The sequence below is a fragment of the Dermacentor albipictus genome, chromosome 1, assembly GCF_038994185.2.
Source record: "Dermacentor albipictus isolate Rhodes 1998 colony chromosome 1, USDA_Dalb.pri_finalv2, whole genome shotgun sequence".
Lineage (NCBI taxonomy): Eukaryota > Metazoa > Arthropoda > Arachnida > Ixodida > Ixodidae > Dermacentor > Dermacentor albipictus.
In genome coordinates, this window is record NC_091821.1 from 206,351,906 (window position 1) to 206,370,960 (window position 19,055).

The window sequence follows — 19,055 nt, forward strand, 5'->3', positions numbered from 1 at the left end:
CAATTTTACCTGTGCTTTCCCCTCAGTTGCCCCTTTTCCCTTCCCTCTCTCTGTCCATCTGTGTGTATGTGTGTGCATGCATACCCGTGCTAAATTTGTGTCAAAATTTAAAAATATGCAAGTGCCTTGGGACAGACCCTGATGTCTATCTGGTTTATAATCTCTCAAAGGGTTACCACTAGATGCCCACTCGCCTCACAGGGGCGGGATTACATCTGTTCACAGGCGGGCACTGGTATAACGAGCGATGCCGCCATATACAAATGATGTTGCTATGCTTGCAAGTCTTCTCTCGAAACTCAGCTTGCAAAGACTGATTGCCCCTCGTTGGTGACGTAACGAAGGATTACTGCAAGTTTCTGACTCGTTTGGCTTTTCTGACGGGCGCACAACCATAGAGTTTTCTTGTGTGCATTTACATGCATGGTTCAATTACACTGTGGTCGTGCGCGCTGCTGGTTGCTCTGCAGCAAGTGAGTTGAGCGGTGATTCCTCCGATGCAGACTACTACACAAGTGCCAAATCCAAATAGTACTATATCTATTTCAGTGTATCCACATTTTATTATTATTATAAGTATTTATAGAAGCACATCTGTATTAATGAATAAACAATGCATGTTTACCTATGGAAAAGATATATATATATATATATATATATATATATATATATATATATATATATATATATATATATATATATATATATATATATATATATATATTGTTTCACTTTATGGTGACTATAAAAAAACTGCAGTAAATTTGTTTCGAAACAGGTCAATCCGAAGAGTTTAAATCTGCAATAAAGAAATTTGACACCAGGGAGTTACATTTGGCAAAAAAAAAGAAATTGAACCTCTAAAGGTTAACGTAACTAAAAAAATTAATCAAATACATATAAAAAGTTGGACGCCAATCCACTCTGTGAAGGCAGAATGCCAGTGAAGCTGTCATTGTGCTCCCAAATTTCCCCCAATCCATGGTGTGAACATGGTTGAACAGCAAAACCAAATGAGTTCACGAAACAAAACACGATTGACCGGGGTGCAGTCTAAAGGAGTGCACGAAACAAAACAAAACATGTTGGTTTGTAACTGGTGATTAAGATACTTCTCAGTTCATTAGCTTAATGAAACCTGGAAGGACCAGACATTTATCTTAGCAGACAAACATGGGCTCTCCGTTTCCCTCCCATAAATGCCCGTGTATTGATGGTAGACAGGAATTCCACAACCTTTACTACTTCACTGTGAACTGCCTTATGAAAAGTAAATGAAACTCGGCGTAATGATAGAGTCATCTTAGTGGCCAATTGTCATATAATTCTTTGTGATAGTTTTGATAAAACAACAGTTGTAATCGTTTTCTGTAGGGCATTTGCGATAAGTTGGCTTTGCCGCAAGGCATTTTTGTTCACTACCCAGACGTTAGCCAGCCCAGATACCTTCTCTACGAGAGCACTCGTGCAGCTCATTCATACGGGGGCTAGAGGTAAAAAACTTCACTGTAAAAAAATCAATTCATTCAATTCATTATGTGGGGAACAGATATGCAAGGAAGGCTTCACGCATACGCCACACACCCAGAGTGAACTTTCATGAAATCAGGAACCCGGACTGCTAACTCCAGAAAGGCAGCCACAAACCTTGCACGCTTATCCCTGTTTACCATATGCAAGCAGACAGTGTGAAAGAGCATGCATCTCATGACTAAGAAGGGATGTGTGTGTGTGTTGTGGGAGTTGTGGCAGAGAAAATGTATCCAAGTGAATGATAGTGCTGATGTACGCTTAGGTACAGCTGATGCAAGGTTTCCATACCAGAAGTACTAAACTCACACAGTATACAGAGCACCACTCTTTCATCTAGAATGCTGAAACAATGTGCTGTCACCTGCGAAGAAGAACCGTTTCATGTCTTGCAAGTGCTCATAAGTTACTGTATTGTTGAACCTGCCGCACACCACTGAAGCCTTCTTGACAAGAGCAATATGTGCTGTACACACAATTGAAAGAAAGTGATGGATGTGACGATGATGATGTACAGTGTTTAGTGGCGCAAGGGCCAGGTATGGCCAAAGAGCACCAAGAAATGACATTAGGCAGTGAATGGATTGATGAATAGCAGTAAGTTGATGTAACGTAGCTGTATAGAGGCCTAAAATCGATCGCTGTATAAGTGCGTAAATTGTATTACTGGTAATAAACTAAGGCAATAGTCGACGGATTGATGAATAGCGGTAAGTAGATGTAACGTGGCTGGCATAAAGGTCTAAAATCAGTTGCTGTATAAGTGCGTAAGACATATACGTATTTACTCGCATAATTATCGCACTTTTTTGTAAAAAAAATTGATGCAAATTGAGGGGTGCGATCATTACGCTGGTTAACTTTCCCACGAAAAGAAACATTTTTTTTTTTTTCATCCTGCATTTGCTGCAGGATGACAAGCAGGCCACTGCCGCTGTCAGTGTGGGACACCAAAACAAAAATGGCGGCCGGCGGAGCAAGCAGGACGCGTCGAACGCGATTATTTTTCTTCTCATGAGTACATTATGCACATTGAAACAGTTTCCTCCGTATCAGTAATGAATAATATTGTTAAAGGGAAGCTGAAGAGTCTGTCGAATTCAATAAGACGCTCATATACGGATGCGGGAACCTTATAAACCATGTAGGTCAAATTTGGGGGTTTTTTTTCAAATAGGAGCGACGTAATCGTCGGTTGAAATTGCGCTGTAGCTCCGCCCCCCGTCGAATGCCGCGCGCTGCTGCTGACACTGACGATGCGAGCGGAGACCGGAAACCGCGGTGTTGTGACGTCAACTTTAGTGTTTTGCTCCTTCGCAGCCTGCGCGACCGTGCCTGACCGTGCTTGTTTCTGCGTGCGTGCCGTCGTAATCTGCTTCGATCGACCCTGCATTTCTTTGTTGGTGCGTCTGTGTGTATGTAGAGTGGTGGTCAACGTGCGCAGCATCAACTGATGTGGTGGGCCGATCATGCCGTCTTTCTGTGCAGCCTACGGTTGCACGAACACCAGCGGCCGCGACGATGTTGTCTTCCATTGCTTCCCACAAGACAAGAAGCTTTTAAGGAAGTGGGAGGCTGCTGTAAAGCGAAAGAATTTCAAGCCCTCAAGAACAACACTGCTGTGCTCCAACCACTTCCGTGACGCCGATTATCACCAGAATTTCCACTAGCAGGCTTTCTAAATGCAGCGCGAAAAGATCGGAGCAACGAAAACAAAGACGGCACGAGTGCGGACTGACTGATGATAACTGGTGTTGGAAGGCCTTATGAATACACGAACTCGCCCAAACCTGGATTCTGATTTACTGCGAACTCCTTCATGTTAGCACGCTGAACGGAAGGTGCATGTTTATTTCGCGCCTTCGACGCAGGTTTCGTCGCAAAGCGCCGCGAATTTTCTGTTTGCACGTGTGTTGTAACACAGCCTGCACGCAGCTACCATAACGCAGTGCAAATGTAGAGTTTGCATGTGCTGGAAAGCCGGCGCACGCCAGGACGCTACGCTCCCCCCGTCTCTCGCGCACAGCGAGAAACCGACCGTCTCACGTAGCCGACGGAATTCGCCGCCTTTACGACTTCGGTTACGAGTAGTGTGCGGATGGCGCACAGATGAAGGTCACTACACGTACTGCATGAACCGGGAAGCTTTTCACGCGTTTGAACCGTCTTTGTAGGTTGCCGACAGCTTTGGACAGCGCACAAATGCCGACGATCGCATCCCCGCTTACGTTCCACGAGGAGGCATGCAGGAACACAACACTGCAGTTGTTTGACCGGAAACGAGCTCACTAGATCGGCGAAAGATGGGCGAGATCACTAGATCGCTTTGCAAAAAACATACTCACCAAAGAGCATTTCCAACACGAGGAGATCCCAAGACTTCGCTTTCGTTCTCGTCGGAAGCACTGCTCGCATCAGCATCGTTTGCTTCTTCGAGAGGCCGGCTCTTTGCAATCGGCTCGTACATGTAGGGAGCAACGCCGAACTCTTCAGAAAAACGCAGTCTCTCTAAATTTTCTATTACCTCTTAATTTTCCATTACGGCACCAAACTACCTGGCACCGCGCTTCATGTGGAGCGGCAGCGGTCGGTCGCTAAAGTTGACGTCACGGGTCGCCCGACCAATCACAGGCGGAAACGAGACGCGCGAGCTGGGCGTGTCCGCTGCGGCACTTTTCGTCGAAATAAAATATATTTGCGCTTTCTTTCGCTCAATTTCGATGCGATATTCGAATTCGGAGGGTTGAAAACCATTATGTACGCATGTTCACTCATTTTTTCTGGAAAACCTTTCAGCTTCCCTTTAATATTGGCATGCTTGCGACAATAACGTAGCCATGTGCGCTTTGAGGGGACAGAAACAGAGATGGGTGCACTTAGCTGCCAGTGACATAGAAACATATGGCGGGCATGCTATGGAAACTGCGGCATTTGTCTTCACTGCTATCGTTATACGGCACGTTTCCGCTAAGGGTGGGCAAATATCTTAGCTGCGTTACAAGCGTCGGCGTATGAATAGGGTACACTTCTAACATATCAGTGTAAACGTGGCCACTATCGTTGCCACTCGCGATTTGTTGCGTGCCCACGAGTGCAGAGGAGAAGAATCGAAAGGCGCCCTTTACGTTGTTGTTGATCAAAACCATAATGAAGCCTACAAATAATAAAGCCGAGGCAAGTTTGGTTGTAGCTTTTTTTTTTTTCCATGGAAGTGCGGAAAGTGATGAAAGGAATGAAATGGGGCATCTGCTTAAGAATATTGGGTGCGTGCAGACCACTTGGTATGTCTTCAAGAGTCGTTCGCGTAGCATTCGACAGATGGTAAGCGCGATCATCATTAGCTAGACTTGGCACACGACATAACGCTGCGACAAGTTCAGGGTGCAATCATTACACGGGAAAGAAAAAAATTGAATTTTGACGACAAAATTCAGGGGTGCGATCATTATGCGAGTGCGATCATTATGCGAGCAAATACAGTACTTACAATAAACTATGGCAATGACTACAGTGAGGTGTGCTATGTATATAGATGACAGATAAACTTAAAACATTCACTTAACAATTACCAATTAACAATGAACAATTTTCAAGCAGCACTACTGCCTCACAAGTGCCTGAAGGCATGTGCTATAGATACAACTGCAGTAACATAGGCCTCTATTGTGAGGCCGTGCTACGAATCACTCAGGTGTGTAACATCCAGTACATGAACATCATTTAAAAAATAAAAAACTGCTTTCACATTAAAGAGCAGGTCTTAGCTGAGAAACAATGCTGGCTGTAATAGAATACGCTGTCTGTCTACCAGAGGAATGTGCTTTTTTCTTTATCTTCTACTTCGCGACATTCAAGCAAGATGTGGAGAACAGTTAGCATCTTACCACATTTCCCACAGACAGGAGGATCACCACTGGTCAACCAATGAGGGTGTGTGCCATCATCGTCATCACCATCATCATCAGCCTATTTTTATGTCCACTCTAGGAAGAAGGCCTCTCCCAGTGATCTCCAATTATCCCTGTCTTGCGGTAGCTGATTCCAACTTGAACTTGCGAATTTCCCAATTTCATTACACTACCTAATTTTCTACCGTACTCAAACTGCGCTTCCCTTCCCTTGGCACCCATTCTTTGACTTTAATGGTCCGTCGGTTATCTGCCCTACACATTACGTGGCATGCCCAGCTCCACTCTTTTCTCTCAATGTCAACTTGAATGTTGCCTATCGCCGTCTGTCCTCTGATCCACACCACTCTCTTTCTGTCTCTTAACATCACACCTAACATTTTTCATTCTATCAGTCTATGCGCGGTCCTTAACTAGTTCTCGAGCTTCTTTGTTAACCTCGAAGTTTCTGCTTCATATTTTGGCACCGGTACAATGCAATGATTATATACTTTTCTTTCCAATGACAATGGTAAGCTTCCAGTCGGGATTTAGTAATGCCTGCCATACACACTCCAAACCATTTTTACTCTTCTTATGTTTCCTTCTCATGCCATACATGTGGCCAATTCAAAGTTGACAGAAAGTGACCTCAGTCCGTCAGGTTTTTGTTATTGGCGGCCAATTTCCTAAATGTGACTTTATTAAATGAAGCTTGTTAGAGAACCTTTCATCCCGCAAGCATTTCCAATAGAAGCTCAGTTTTTTGTGTACGATAGATGCAGCCAGTGTGTCAGCAAGAATGTTGCCTTCAATGCCTCTATGCCCAGGAACCCAGTCTATTATGATATGTTGCTGAGAAGCATAAGCTAAGCATACAGCAGAGCAAAGCTCAGTAATTACAGGATTCGTAATGTTTCTGCAGCGACTATAGAGCTTTAACAATGCTTAAAGAGTCGGTATAAACAACTGCCTTCCGAAGCTGGATATTGTTGATGTAGTACTCTATAGCCGATAGTGCATAGGCCTAAGCCATGAAAATACTTGTTTCCTGGTGCAGAGCAACAGATTCCGAGAATGATGGGCCCACCACTGCACACGAAAAACTGGCATGCGACTTTGATGCATCTGTCGAATTTTTGGCACAAGTATTGTGGCTGAAGTTCTAGTAAGTGCATTCGGATGTGTGTATCAGGGGCATGCTATGCAACTTCTACAAAAGACATGTCACAATGTATAAACTGCCATAGTCACAGTGATAATGGCTTTGCTAGGGCCATTAAATTATGTTCAAGGATTGGGACACTGATTTTGTCACTAAGGTTCCTCACACGTAGAGAGAACTCTCTCATGGCAGGTTGGCTGTAGAACAGGGTGGCACTGGTCATATCGTTTCTGGTTAAATAAGTCGGATGTTCATTGTTGGCATGTATTTCGAGAAAATACATGAAACTAGAGTATGACTTTTGAAGATCCAGTGACTATTTGTTAGATTCCACATGAGGACTCTTTCAGTTAGGCTCAGTTATCTCTCCCATGCTCTTTAACTTAGTCATGATTGGCCTTGACCAGCAACTACGAGTCAACAATATCAACCATACCATCTACGCCGACGACATCACCATCTGGGCGAACGAAGGCAGTGATAGTCAAGTGGAGTCAGCACTCCCAACAGCGACTGACACAGTTGAAGCTTATCTTCAAGGAACCAAACTGCGCTGTTCACCGGCTAAATCGGAGCTTCTTCTCTACAAGCCCATTCAGCGGGGACACCCTCCCAAACACCAATCTGATCACCAACCCTGTGACGCCATCCCCCTACACCTTCAAGGTGGCAGTCCTATCGCACACGTCCCTAGTATCCGGGTTGTCGGTCTCACCATCTCTACCAATGGCTCCAACGCCTTGACTCTCAACAAAATCTGTGCCCAATCTCAAAACACCCTATGCCTTCTTAACCGTATCTCCAACCGACGAGGGGGACTCAAAGAAGAAAGCCTTCTTCACCTCGTGCAGTCCTTTGTCATATGTCACATTACGTACGTTGCTGGGTACCTCAACTGGTACCGGGCTGAGCAAAACAGGCTCGACACCCTCAATGAGGGGTCTACAAGCAAGCACTTGGCCTTCCGCATTACACCAGCACTGAACTCTTAAACCAACTGGGAGTTCACAACACCCTTGCCAAACTCACCGAAGCTCAACAACGCTCTCAGCTTTAACGGCTCACCCTTACTGAAACGGGACACTTTATTCTATCCACGCTTGGCTTCACTTACCATCAGCAACAGGGCCCCGAACAATCAATCCCGACTGACATCCGTAGCTGGATCTACACAGACCCTATCCCTAGAAACATGTATCCTGAATATAACAGGGCCCGGCGCCAAGCTCGGGCCGGAGCTATCATAAAAGCCCTTGCTCACGTACCTGGCGTCACATTTGTTGATGCAGCCCAATATTCCCATTGCACAGGATTTGTGGCCATCGCCACACGCAATGGAGTCACCACTATAACCTAATCTAACCCATCCAAGATTGGCTACATGACACGAGGTTAACCCTAGACACCAAAAATTAGGGAAAGAGAGGTGAAAAAAGAAAGAGGTAGGAAAGATTAAACAAAAACAATAGCGAAAGGGCTTGGCAAAATACATGAAAAAGTGACTGCTGATTTGCCCCAGGCAGGTCAGTCTGAGAGTGCCGTCTATATGAAGCAGAGGCCAAAGAGGTGTGTTGCCTCCACCAAGGGGTCATAAAGATCCAAACACCCGGCATCAGCTCAACCCCCAGGATCCCTTTTCCCGCCGGACACGGCTAAGCTGAGCACAGCTACATGTGGGAGGGTCCAACCCTCATGTGCTCGGGTCCGTGGTGTCGCAACGCACCAAATGCCTGCTGGTGCAGACGCCTTTGCGAGGAAAGTAATAAATAGCTCACTACTGCCAACAATGGGCAGCTGGTCTTTACTATAATACAGTGAACTCTCGTTAAGACGAACTCGGTTAAGCCGAATTCTTGCACATAACGAACAACATGGGAATGTTTGTTTGGTTTTCCATAAACTCAATGCAAAAAAAAAAAAAAAGATCCGCTTAATGCGAACCGCCTCAGGCGTCCTCTTCAGTTAAGACAAACATTCAGAGTGCCTGCCGCCACTACCAATCCTGGAGGCTAGGCTGCCTCGATGCGCCGCGTACACCAAGGCACCCTACTGGAGGCCTGTGGCGCATGTTGCCCACGGACAGAGGCGAAAACAAAAGGAGGAAACAAAAAGAGACAGTGATGTTCCCTGTCAAAACGCTGCAGTGAGGAATCCCCACAGCAGCAGCAAACAAAGTGACCTTCGCGCTGTCTATCGCTTCAACGAAAACTGAGTGGAGGGAACACAGTGCACGCAAAGCTACCAGCAATCAATCCACCTAGACTGTGCCCCCAAAGCAGATCGTGTTCGAGATAGACCCCGTGCGACCACACGCAGCTGAAGTACAACACCACCCTACTTCCCTTCCCCGGCACCATGTGCGCGACGAAAGACGGCATGCCCCCCCCACCTTTTTTCTCCTTTGCACATGCGAGATTAAGCCACCATTGACAGCTCACAGTCGCACGCTTTCACTCACACACACAATGTAAGGTGCGCAAGGACAAAGTTCACTGACGAGACGAACCCGGTACGTCTGTATCGCAAACGAAACTTGTAGCAACTGTTAGAGGGGGTCAACCCAGCGCACCTCTGCCTACCTTCCTACTTGCCGGTGCTTCGCTTTGTTTCCCCTTCTCAACTTTGCTCAACGTCACCTAGACTTTCCTCTAGGTTGCATTGCTTTGCCGCGCGCTCAGCGCATTCCTTCCTACTTTCACTAGCTTGGAGCTTGTACCAATGACCTGTGAGGCAGCAGATGCCTGCTTTAACTCCCCAGTGAACTTTTTCCAGCAGCATGAAGGCACCGAAGGATTTTTAAGGTCGTTAAGTGAGATGACATCATTTCTGGCTGCTCGGTAATTCGCACAGAAGCACCAAACATCCATCACGGACTGGATGAAACCTACCAAGAATACCACTCAAACACAGTTTTTTATCATCTTCAGGTAAATAAATGCTTTTTATGTCACTTTTCCTCCGTTTTAAGTGGACTTCATTTACTGTTTTGAAGTAAGATATTTGGATGCACCTGGTCATGCTGCCAATTACTATTCCGATAGGACGAATTTCTGATAAGACATATTTTCATGGTCCCTTCAAGTTCGCCTTAAAGAGTCTACTGTATAGTGAGGTGTATATACACCCGCTAGCAAAAGTATACGGTCCCCAAGCTCGCCAAAAAACATTTTTCATAATTAAGACGCCGAAACTGAACTTGACCAATGCGCTGGAAAGTTTGCAATGCAATGTTTGGAGGGCACTTCACCATTTCCAGTTACACTCACAGGCGGAGGAGTAAATCGGCTTTATTGGAGAATCACTGGTTCGTATACTTTTGCTTAGGGGAGGTACATGCTACCATAAAGCTCTATTATCATGTCACTGGCATAATATTGGCAATCTGATCTGTGAGCTTTGTTTGCCTAACAAGAGCAACCCAGGACGAACTCATGCATCAGAGCAATTCTTCACAAGTGTGTTGCATAACAGTTGGCCACAAGTGGTCAGGCTGCAGAGTCACTTGCCGTGGAGCGTGCAGGCAGCGTAAGCTTTGTGGGGCCACCCTTCTGCTGGAGCTGGCGTGCCTGACCCTGGCGTACGCAGAGAGCGCCGTAGTGGGGTGAGCTCTGGAGAGCAGCACCAGCTTGCAAGCGTGCCTCTGGTGACTCAAGGGCACCCAGTTCCAACATAGCACACAGTGTCATCTGGCAAGCAGTGTCACCAGCCAGGGCACGCTCACGCAGAGCATCAAGCCACTTTGCCAGGGGTCCCAAAAAGGCACGCCGCCGGCCACAGCCACAGCCCACCAAAGTGCCCAGCAGCTGGCTCCAGAGGGCACCACCATCCTGGCAAGCAACGCTACCTGGGCTGTAAAGCTGCAGCCAGCCGTCCTTTCCGTCACGTGCACCCAACACCACACTGTGCACTTCACACCGTGGGTCCGTGCCGAGGCATTCCACTATGGGCTCCAGGCCCCTGCATCCAGGTGACAAGCATTGCGCATGCCATCAACAAAGAAACACTTCCATGCAAGCCCCGATACTTGGAGATTTAGCTGTAACCCCCTCTTTGGTCAACCTGTAGCAGAGGCCCTATAAGACAGTGAACAACAGCCGACTATTGCACCGAATCTCTGTCTCTGTCCACCTTGGGTGCAGCACACAAACTGGGACTAAATTTAAGTAGGCAATTGCCTTTGCATCCACCGTTAACCCTTTCAGTGTCACTAACGTAATAGTAAGTTTCTGCGTTTGTCCCATTGTGTCACTGACGTCAGATAGAAATGAGAGGACCACACCAAGAAAGCATTTCACATTATCCACGTCATTTTTGCTCTTCTACATAACCATAAATAAACCATTGCGTTTGTTTTTAATATCCAAGAAAAAATAAGCCCCAACACTAGAAATGAATTACCTCCAAAAAAAGAAAAAAAAGAAAGGTTCACTGACAATTACAATACTCCCTAATGCGAAATTTGAGTGCAGCTTTATACGTGTTTTCACTTCACAATATATTGAGGCATCGCACCGATCACCGCACTAATTGACGGAACCATGACATGCGGTGTTATAATATATAAACCGACCACACAGTTGCCACTCCCTGCAACTGCAACTTATGCAACCGTAATCTTTACCGTGAAATGCTTGCAGCAAACGCTAAGCGAGCAGGTGATCTTTCTGGTTCTTTTTTTTTTTCTGCCAACGCCGCCGCTGCCATAAGAGAAGGCGAGCTTTCCGTTTTTTTTTTTCTTTCCCCGGTTGGCCAGTGCCGCCACAGCCATGTAAGAAGGCGAGCTTTCCGTTCTCTTTTTCTTTTGCCTGCTTGGCCAGTGCCGCCGCTCACGCGGATGTTTTTCATAGCCGACAGTGCTCTGCATTCGCACTTTCATTTTTCGCTGTGCTTGTTCGCTCGGTTAAGCCGAGAGACAACACCGGCACTCGCCACAGGAACGTGTGCCTAAGAGCTGTGCTCTAAAACCGGACATTGAAAGGGTTAAAATCATAGCAACAGTACTCCCATCACAGATGTATAATGCGAAGGTCTAGTTTACACAGCTAATAACTTTATAAATAGAGCAGTAATGTCTCAGTTACCAGGATAACCTAGTGTGGAATTTTGCATCTGACAAGGAGGACAGATACCAGTATCTATTGCAAGGAATGCTGCAGCATTCCAGACTAAAGATGTTCAAGTGGCATGCAAGCAACACGCTGCCATGTGCTATGCACTGCGGTGTGCACTCCATCAGCAAAAATATATGTGGCCTGTGTACTGCTGGGTGGAGAGACCGAATGGCAACTGTGGCCAAAGCAGCATCCAGCTGTCAGGTAGGCTTGCGGGAGCTCTGGGGGCTTATTTCTTTATGCAATTTTTTTTGTTTTATTGAACAGTTGATTTTGTTCACTTAGCTTTGGTTCTCGTTTGGCCTGAATAAAGGGCAAGTAGTAGCAAGGCCAGACACACGAGTCTCCATAAAAATTTATCCATCAACTACACTAAATATACTCAGTGGTGTAGCACAGAGGTTAATAGCTGGAAGAGTGTTATGTAATCTATATAAAATGATAGTGGAAGTAGGAGTGTAGGGAACTGCAGGTGTTTGGTATCAAAGAAATTTAAGCTACAACCCAAATAAAGAAATTGAACAAAAACCTATTTAAAGCTGCCAGACACCTGTTCAAACATTTTAAGTCACTAAAGTTATCTCGTTTTATGAAGGTATTGATGCCAAAAACAGTTAAACTACAAGTGCACTAGAGAAAAAATATTACCAAAATATGAACTATTGACATAACATTGCAATTTTAATTTTACTAAGTGGTAAAAAATGTCAAAAGGACGACAGAAACATCACAGTTCAAACGGAATATAGTTGCTGAACAAAATTGGTTTATATTAAAATGCATGACATTGTATGGTCTACACAGTATAATCTAATGGCATTAACTAGTGTTTGCCAACATGCTACACAGATACAGAAGCAGTATGTACCAAATTAATACATGCAAATGCAAATATACGAGGGGAGATCAAAATGTTTTGCAACTTGGCTATAACCAAATATATGACAGCGATCTCTCTCTACCTTTTGTTTAGGCCATCTCTGCAGCCTAGCAAGGACTGAATATCAAGCCTTCCAGTTTGTTACTTGATCTGCATCAGTCAGTCAAACATGGCGTCCTCCCAGAATTTCAAACTATAGTACCAACCAGAGCGTTATCAAATTTTTGTGCAAAGAAGGAAGTTCCGCCAAAGAAATCCACAGTAGGATGATAAATGTGTATGACAGTGAATGTCCTTCATATGCTACAGTGACTCCGTGGTTCAAAGAGTTTAAACATGGCTGTGTGCACGTGGAAGAAGATGACCCAAGGTCAGGGCGGCCAACCACTTCCACCGAATTGGACCATTCAGACTCAGTAGAGAGCCTTATCATGAACAATTGCCGAATTGAGGTGTCCAAAGTTGTCGGAGAATTGAATATTTCTTACAGCAGTGCTTTCACTGTCATCCACAATGTTTTGGGTATGTTGAAGGTCTCGGCACGATGGGTGCCACGGAACCTCTCCGCGCAAGATCGACACCACTGCATACATTAGTTAAGGGAACTTTTGCACCTCTATTCTAGTGACCCAGAAAATTTTCTCTCCCACCTTGTGACTGGGGATGAGATGTGGCTGTATCAATGGGACCCAAAATAAAACAACAGTCTATGCAGTGGAGGCATTCGGGGTCCCCTCCCCCCCAAAAATTCAAGACCCAATGCTCGGGAAGGAAAGTGATGGCGACACTTTTTTGGGACGCAAAGGGGGTCCTGCTCATTGAGTATATTGAAAACAGTAGGACAGCTGCAGCAAATACTAGACCAACATTCTTCGAAAACTCCATCGTGGAAAAACGCCGAGGATTAGTGACGAAGGTGTCCTCCTCCTGCACGACAACGCCCCGGTTCACAGGTCTCGTGTTGCCCAGGCTGCCATTCGAGAGTGTGGTTTCGAACAGCTGGACCACCCAGCCTACAGTCCCGACCTGGTACCGAGTGACATTTATTTATTTTCCAATTTGAAGAAACACCTCAAGGGAACGAGGTTTGATGACTTGAACTCTCTTCAAACTGCCGCAAAGGCGTGGCTTGGCAACCCAAATTTTTTTTTTTTTGCAAGGTATCAAAAGCTTTCCAGGAAAATGGGAGAAGTGCATTAGTGTGAGGGGAGATTGTGTTGAAAAATATTTTTTTTTTTTCCAAAGTCTAGCAGTTTTCCTGATACATATGCGAGTTGCAAAACATTTTGGTCACCCCTCGTATACATGTAAGCCATGTCAGTCAAACATGAAACACCACATTGCATATACTAAACATAGTATATAAACACATTAAGCACCACATTTTCTGATAAATTAAGTGAAAAAAAAATAAAGTGGGGGATATGAGAAAATAAAAGGGACTGCCTGCTGTCTGGCATGTGTCCCGAGATAACAACACAAATGGAAAGACAATGTTAAAAATTAAATTATGGGGTTTTATGTGCCAAAACCAGAATATGATTATGAGGCACACTGTAGTGGAGGACTCTGAATTTTGAACACCTGGACCCACCTGGGGTCCACAATGTACGTCTAATGCACAGTACATGGGCGTTTGTGCATTTCGCCCCCATCGAAATGCAGCTGCTGCGCGTGGGATTTGATCCCATGCCCTCAGGCTTAGCACAGCAATGCCAAAGCCCTACGCCACAACAGCAGGTAAAGACAAAAAGACAATGTTTCAAAATGATAGAAACAAGCATGATTTTATTCTTTAATAAAAAATTCTATGTTTCTGAAATTTGCGAAAAGATCACAGAAGTTGACATGTAGCTGTGAAATGGCAAGGAAAAAAAAATGACGTCCCACGTGGCATTACATAAGTATGCATATACCAATTGCGCATTGTTTTTAAGCAAAAAGCTATATTTCTTAGCTAGCACAAGGGGTCTTGAGCCTATAATTACATTTTGTATGTATAACTGCAGGGGGGTTCTTGTGGAAAAGTGCCGCTGCCTTTACATCATCATATCACCTACTAATCTACAATAAGCAGCTATGTGCTCATCATAGTCAACTTAGCACTTCAGCTTGCGGATTTCCTACATGCTTCTCCTTTTCCCTTTCTGAATAATTCACTGAGTGCATTGTTTTCATGCTCTGAAACAAAATTAGGGGTTTTATTGTCCTGGATAGGTACAGTAGTTCATGAGGGAGACTGTAGTGGAGGGCTACACATTAATATTGACCACGGGGAGTTCTTATACTTGCACCTAAATCTAGCTACACAAGCACTGTTGCATTTTCATTCCACAAGAAATGCGGCTGCCGCAGTCAGGAATCGAACCCATCCCATCATGCTCAGCAGCTGAATACCACAGCCAGTGAGTCACTGTGACTGGTGTTTGCATTCTCTTGAACTGTCGCTTTTTTCAGAAACCTGTTTCTGCGGTACAGCCACTCCAGCTTAAGTGGGTAGCAGATATAGTATTGCAATATCCACACATCTGCTTATCAAATTATAGTTTTGCAGAAGGCCATCACAATTGGCAGACATATTTGAAGATGTTTTAAATAGCACAATCTAAAAATAAAATGAAAAAAAAAAACTTCTATTGATAACAAGGCTGCACTTGTTTCAAGCTCTATTCTCACAGTATGCTATCACCATAAATCTCAGTTATCAAGGTTGCTGATGCCTGTACACTTTAAATTTTCATGTTATTGCACCACAATGGGGGTCCTAAGAAATTCATACCCAGTCCCTTTTAGACACATGAACTTGTAGAAATTGCAATATAGCGCAGCAAGAAAAAGTACTACATTCTGCATCACAAGCAAACGCAATTCAAGCTGCAAAAGTGGGATTTTTTAACTATACCCCTATGTCACAAAGCTATCACCAGGAAGGAGAAAGAAAAAGAACTTGGTACTCACAAAGTGAACCGTTGGCAGGCAAGCGCACTGTAAAGAGACAAGCAGCGTATTATTATTGGTTTTCTTTGTAAAACGTGTTCAAGATCGTGATAATTGCACAAGAAAAAATGAAAAACAATAAGCCAGCTATGTACAACAAGGTGAAGCACACTCACTCGTCTGGGAAAGGCAGGGGCTGCAAAAGCTGGCCGAGTGGTAGGCGCCAGTCTTCGTAGTTCACACTACACATGTAACAAAATGAAGACACAAAGCCTGCATGCTACAGTAAAAGAGAGGTAATTGAGCCTGAAGAACTAGGCATAGCAACAGAACCAACATAATCGATAAACTACCCTAACTGCTCCGAAAATCCACAAGAAAAAAGGCAAGAAAAAGCATCATACATAGGTGTGTAGGAATAGCATGAAGAGATACATACGCATATACGACGATATACACAAAATTCTACAAGGGCGCTTGACCACTTCTCATTTCACCCAGACAAGATGGCAGGTGTTGCCATAGAAGTGTAAATAAAGTAGGACCTCATGAGCTGGTGCCGCTATTACATCTACCATCTGTTACAACATCTTTGTTATTTGCAACAATACCCTCGGCTCAATGGTGCCATGAGCAGGAGGTCAGCCATCATGTGAAGGGCAGCCTAATAGTGTGGAAAAGCCTGCTTCCAGTATTCAGCATATCCCCTATAGGATATCAGTGCATTAACAAGCATTAGTACGTTCTGTACCTCATAAAAGAAATGAAAAATCATAACTGGTACTGGAGAAATATTTTAGTGAAGTGCAAGAAAACTATACCTTCAGAGAACTGGCCACTAGCCTCAAACAAACTGCTATGGTTAAATGTGCAATCTAAGCTTACTACTTCACTCACAACGGTGCATATTTCAATTCCAAGCTGTAGGTCTAGCTTGCGAGAAAATTTTTTAAAGAGGTGCCAAAACAAAAATTTTGCTCTATTAGATGGCTGTCAATTCTACAGCCATAGTTTGAGATCTCAATTCCTTGAATGTTTACACGTAAGGTTATTATTTACAGTGTACGATTTCAAAATGTGCACCAAGTGGAGTGCGACTTTGTGACAAAGGGTCTCTTGAGCTGGACTCCTCCATACGTCAGAGAAATCAAATGTGGTGGTCCCATGGTACGACAAACCGTTAATGTGCATGTTAGGCAGCCTGATGAAGTGGTCGCAAGCCACATGATGACCATGTTCCAGAAAGTTGGGTGCGGCACTGCATTGGCCGTTCTTTCATTCCTTCACTCCGCACTTTCACGTGTTTGAGAAACAAGTGGTGTCCTATGCTGTTGTTTCTTTCAAAACGTGGAGTGCCTCCCCTATCCTTCCTCTATTATCATGTTGAGCCTATAGAGTGTCCAAAGCCCTTAGCTTTCAACAAGACGATATGGTGTGGCTCATGACCACTGCCTTGGACTGACCAACCTGCACATCAGTGGCTTGTGACACCATGCAACCCTAACCTCAGATTTTCATGATAAATGAAATCTTATCTTACCCATTCTTGAGTATGCTATTATTTGGCACCTCTTTACTCTTGTTAATATTACGAACTTAGAAAGAATTAAAAATAAAGTTGTGAGAGTTATATCTAATCGCTGTGGCAGGGTATCGGTTTCAGGATTGGTGGCAAAAGCTGGTCTAAAGCAGACCTCAGAGAGCGATAAAATTGCACAATTATGCTTTATGCTTAAAATTAGTAAAGGGCACTTAAAGAGTTGCACATCTAACTACCGTAAAATTCCAAGAGATGCCCCCCCCCCCCCCCCCCCCTCGAAAGATAGCCCACCCCTGACTAAGCGCCTGGCTTAAAAAAGCTGAAAGTTACTCAACTAAAATTTACCCACCACACTTAAAATTTAACCCACCTAATATTTTCAACCGATTTTTTTCCTCGATTTTAGGTGGGCTCTCTCTCAGGATTTTACGACATGTGCATTTTTCAATAGGTTATAGAGGGTGACAGCGTCTTTCAATAGTTCCATTTCAGCCACAAAACTATGTGTTTAGTATACCTTCTCTCTGCAAATGATAATGGAGTGGAATGACTTAGATTCACATGCAGCTGAAAAAGAAAACATTGAAAAACTTTAAACATTCCCTGCCAGCTGAATTGCTGATGTTCAGTGCTTCTGTATTTTGTCTTTTGTACGCTTCCTTCCTTTTTTTTTTTTTCATGCTACTGCTCTCTGATTGAGAGATTTGTTAAGAGGAAGCTTTAGCTCGGGTGCTCCTATCTCAATACATGTAAAAAGAGAATTTGTTTTTCTCGGCAACCACTGAACCAAATTTGGCGAGGTTTGTTGCATTTAAAAGAAAAACTTAAAATCTAGTGACTGTTGGTTTCGAAGTTTTGGTTTAGGCCATCAATTTTTAATTAAAAATTGGCAAAAATCGAAAATTTTCAGTAAACGAAACTATCAGGTTTACAACTCTGTAACTCGGCAATGAAAAATGACATCACAATTCTGTGAATTGCATCTAATAGTACATTTAAAGCGGACAAAATTGACATGTTACACATGAATCTCAAAAAATTTAGTAATATTAAAATACAGCTTTTGCAGAACTCTTGTACACAACGTAACAAATTCACACAAGATATAAAATGACATATGAAATTTATCTGCTTTCAATGATCTAATGGGTGTCATTTACAGAACTGCAATATCTATTCTTGATGCAGAGCTATTAATTTGTAAACTTCGTGCTTCTATTTTTTTCAGACTTGCGAATTTTTGAAAATCTTTTTAACAAAATTCAGGCCTTAATTATAAATTCCACTTACAACAGTCAATAGAATTTAACTTTCTCTCTCAAATGCAACAAATTTCATTAAAATCTGTCCAATGGTAATCTCATAAAAACTTTTTTTACGTTTTACATGTATCTGAATAGACCGCATCCGAGATGGGCCGAAGCTAAAGCTTCTTCTTAAGTATAAGCTCACATTTTGTAAGCCGCTCTGCAACAACTCCTGATGAAGTCAGCAGTATCGTCAAATAAAGAAACAAAACAAGTAAATAAATGCGGAGCAATCCAGCTCAACACACCAAGGTCAATGAAACAGACTTGCCCTTCGTACATGTTTTGAACTGGTAGCAAAAAAAGGTAAGATATAAATAATGATTTGGTACAAGTCGAGCGAGAAATTGAGGCCTGATATCATACTTACAGAGTTGGCAGCTGTCTAATGAGCAAAATAAAGCAAGACAAAAATTTTGTGCGAGTACTCCTTAAGTGGCTGCACTTATCACTTAGTATTTTGCTCCAATAAATACAAAGTGCATGAGTTATGTTAATCCATTCAGTGCTCAGGATTTAAGTAGACAATTATGCATGAAGAAACAGCTGTCCACAAAAACTTACATCACATCTAAAACCTTGACGAAGCAGTCATGCTTGGCTTCCCAGTCACTAATGGAATGCAATATATCATTGTGATCTTCAGGGCTGAAACAATACGACATGAATAGTTAAAACATTGCTCATTTTTCTTATTT

At 43.7% G+C, this 19,055-nt stretch overlaps 1 protein-coding gene across 1 annotated transcript in view; it reads right to left on the bottom strand.

Moving 5' to 3' along the window:
- The window catches only part of LOC135896739 (C-Maf-inducing protein-like), a 60,919-nt gene that overhangs the window by 12,751 nt on the left and 29,113 nt on the right, over positions 1-19,055 (bottom strand). The window contains exons 9-12 of the mRNA XM_065425237.1: positions 18,922-19,005; positions 15,687-15,752; positions 15,532-15,558; positions 10,089-10,539 (exon numbers count right to left, since the gene is read on the bottom strand). Coding sequence (XP_065281309.1) covers positions 10,089-10,539; positions 15,532-15,558; positions 15,687-15,752; positions 18,922-19,005 — 628 coding nt within the window. The remainder of the gene's footprint in view (positions 1-10,088; positions 10,540-15,531; positions 15,559-15,686; positions 15,753-18,921; positions 19,006-19,055) is intronic.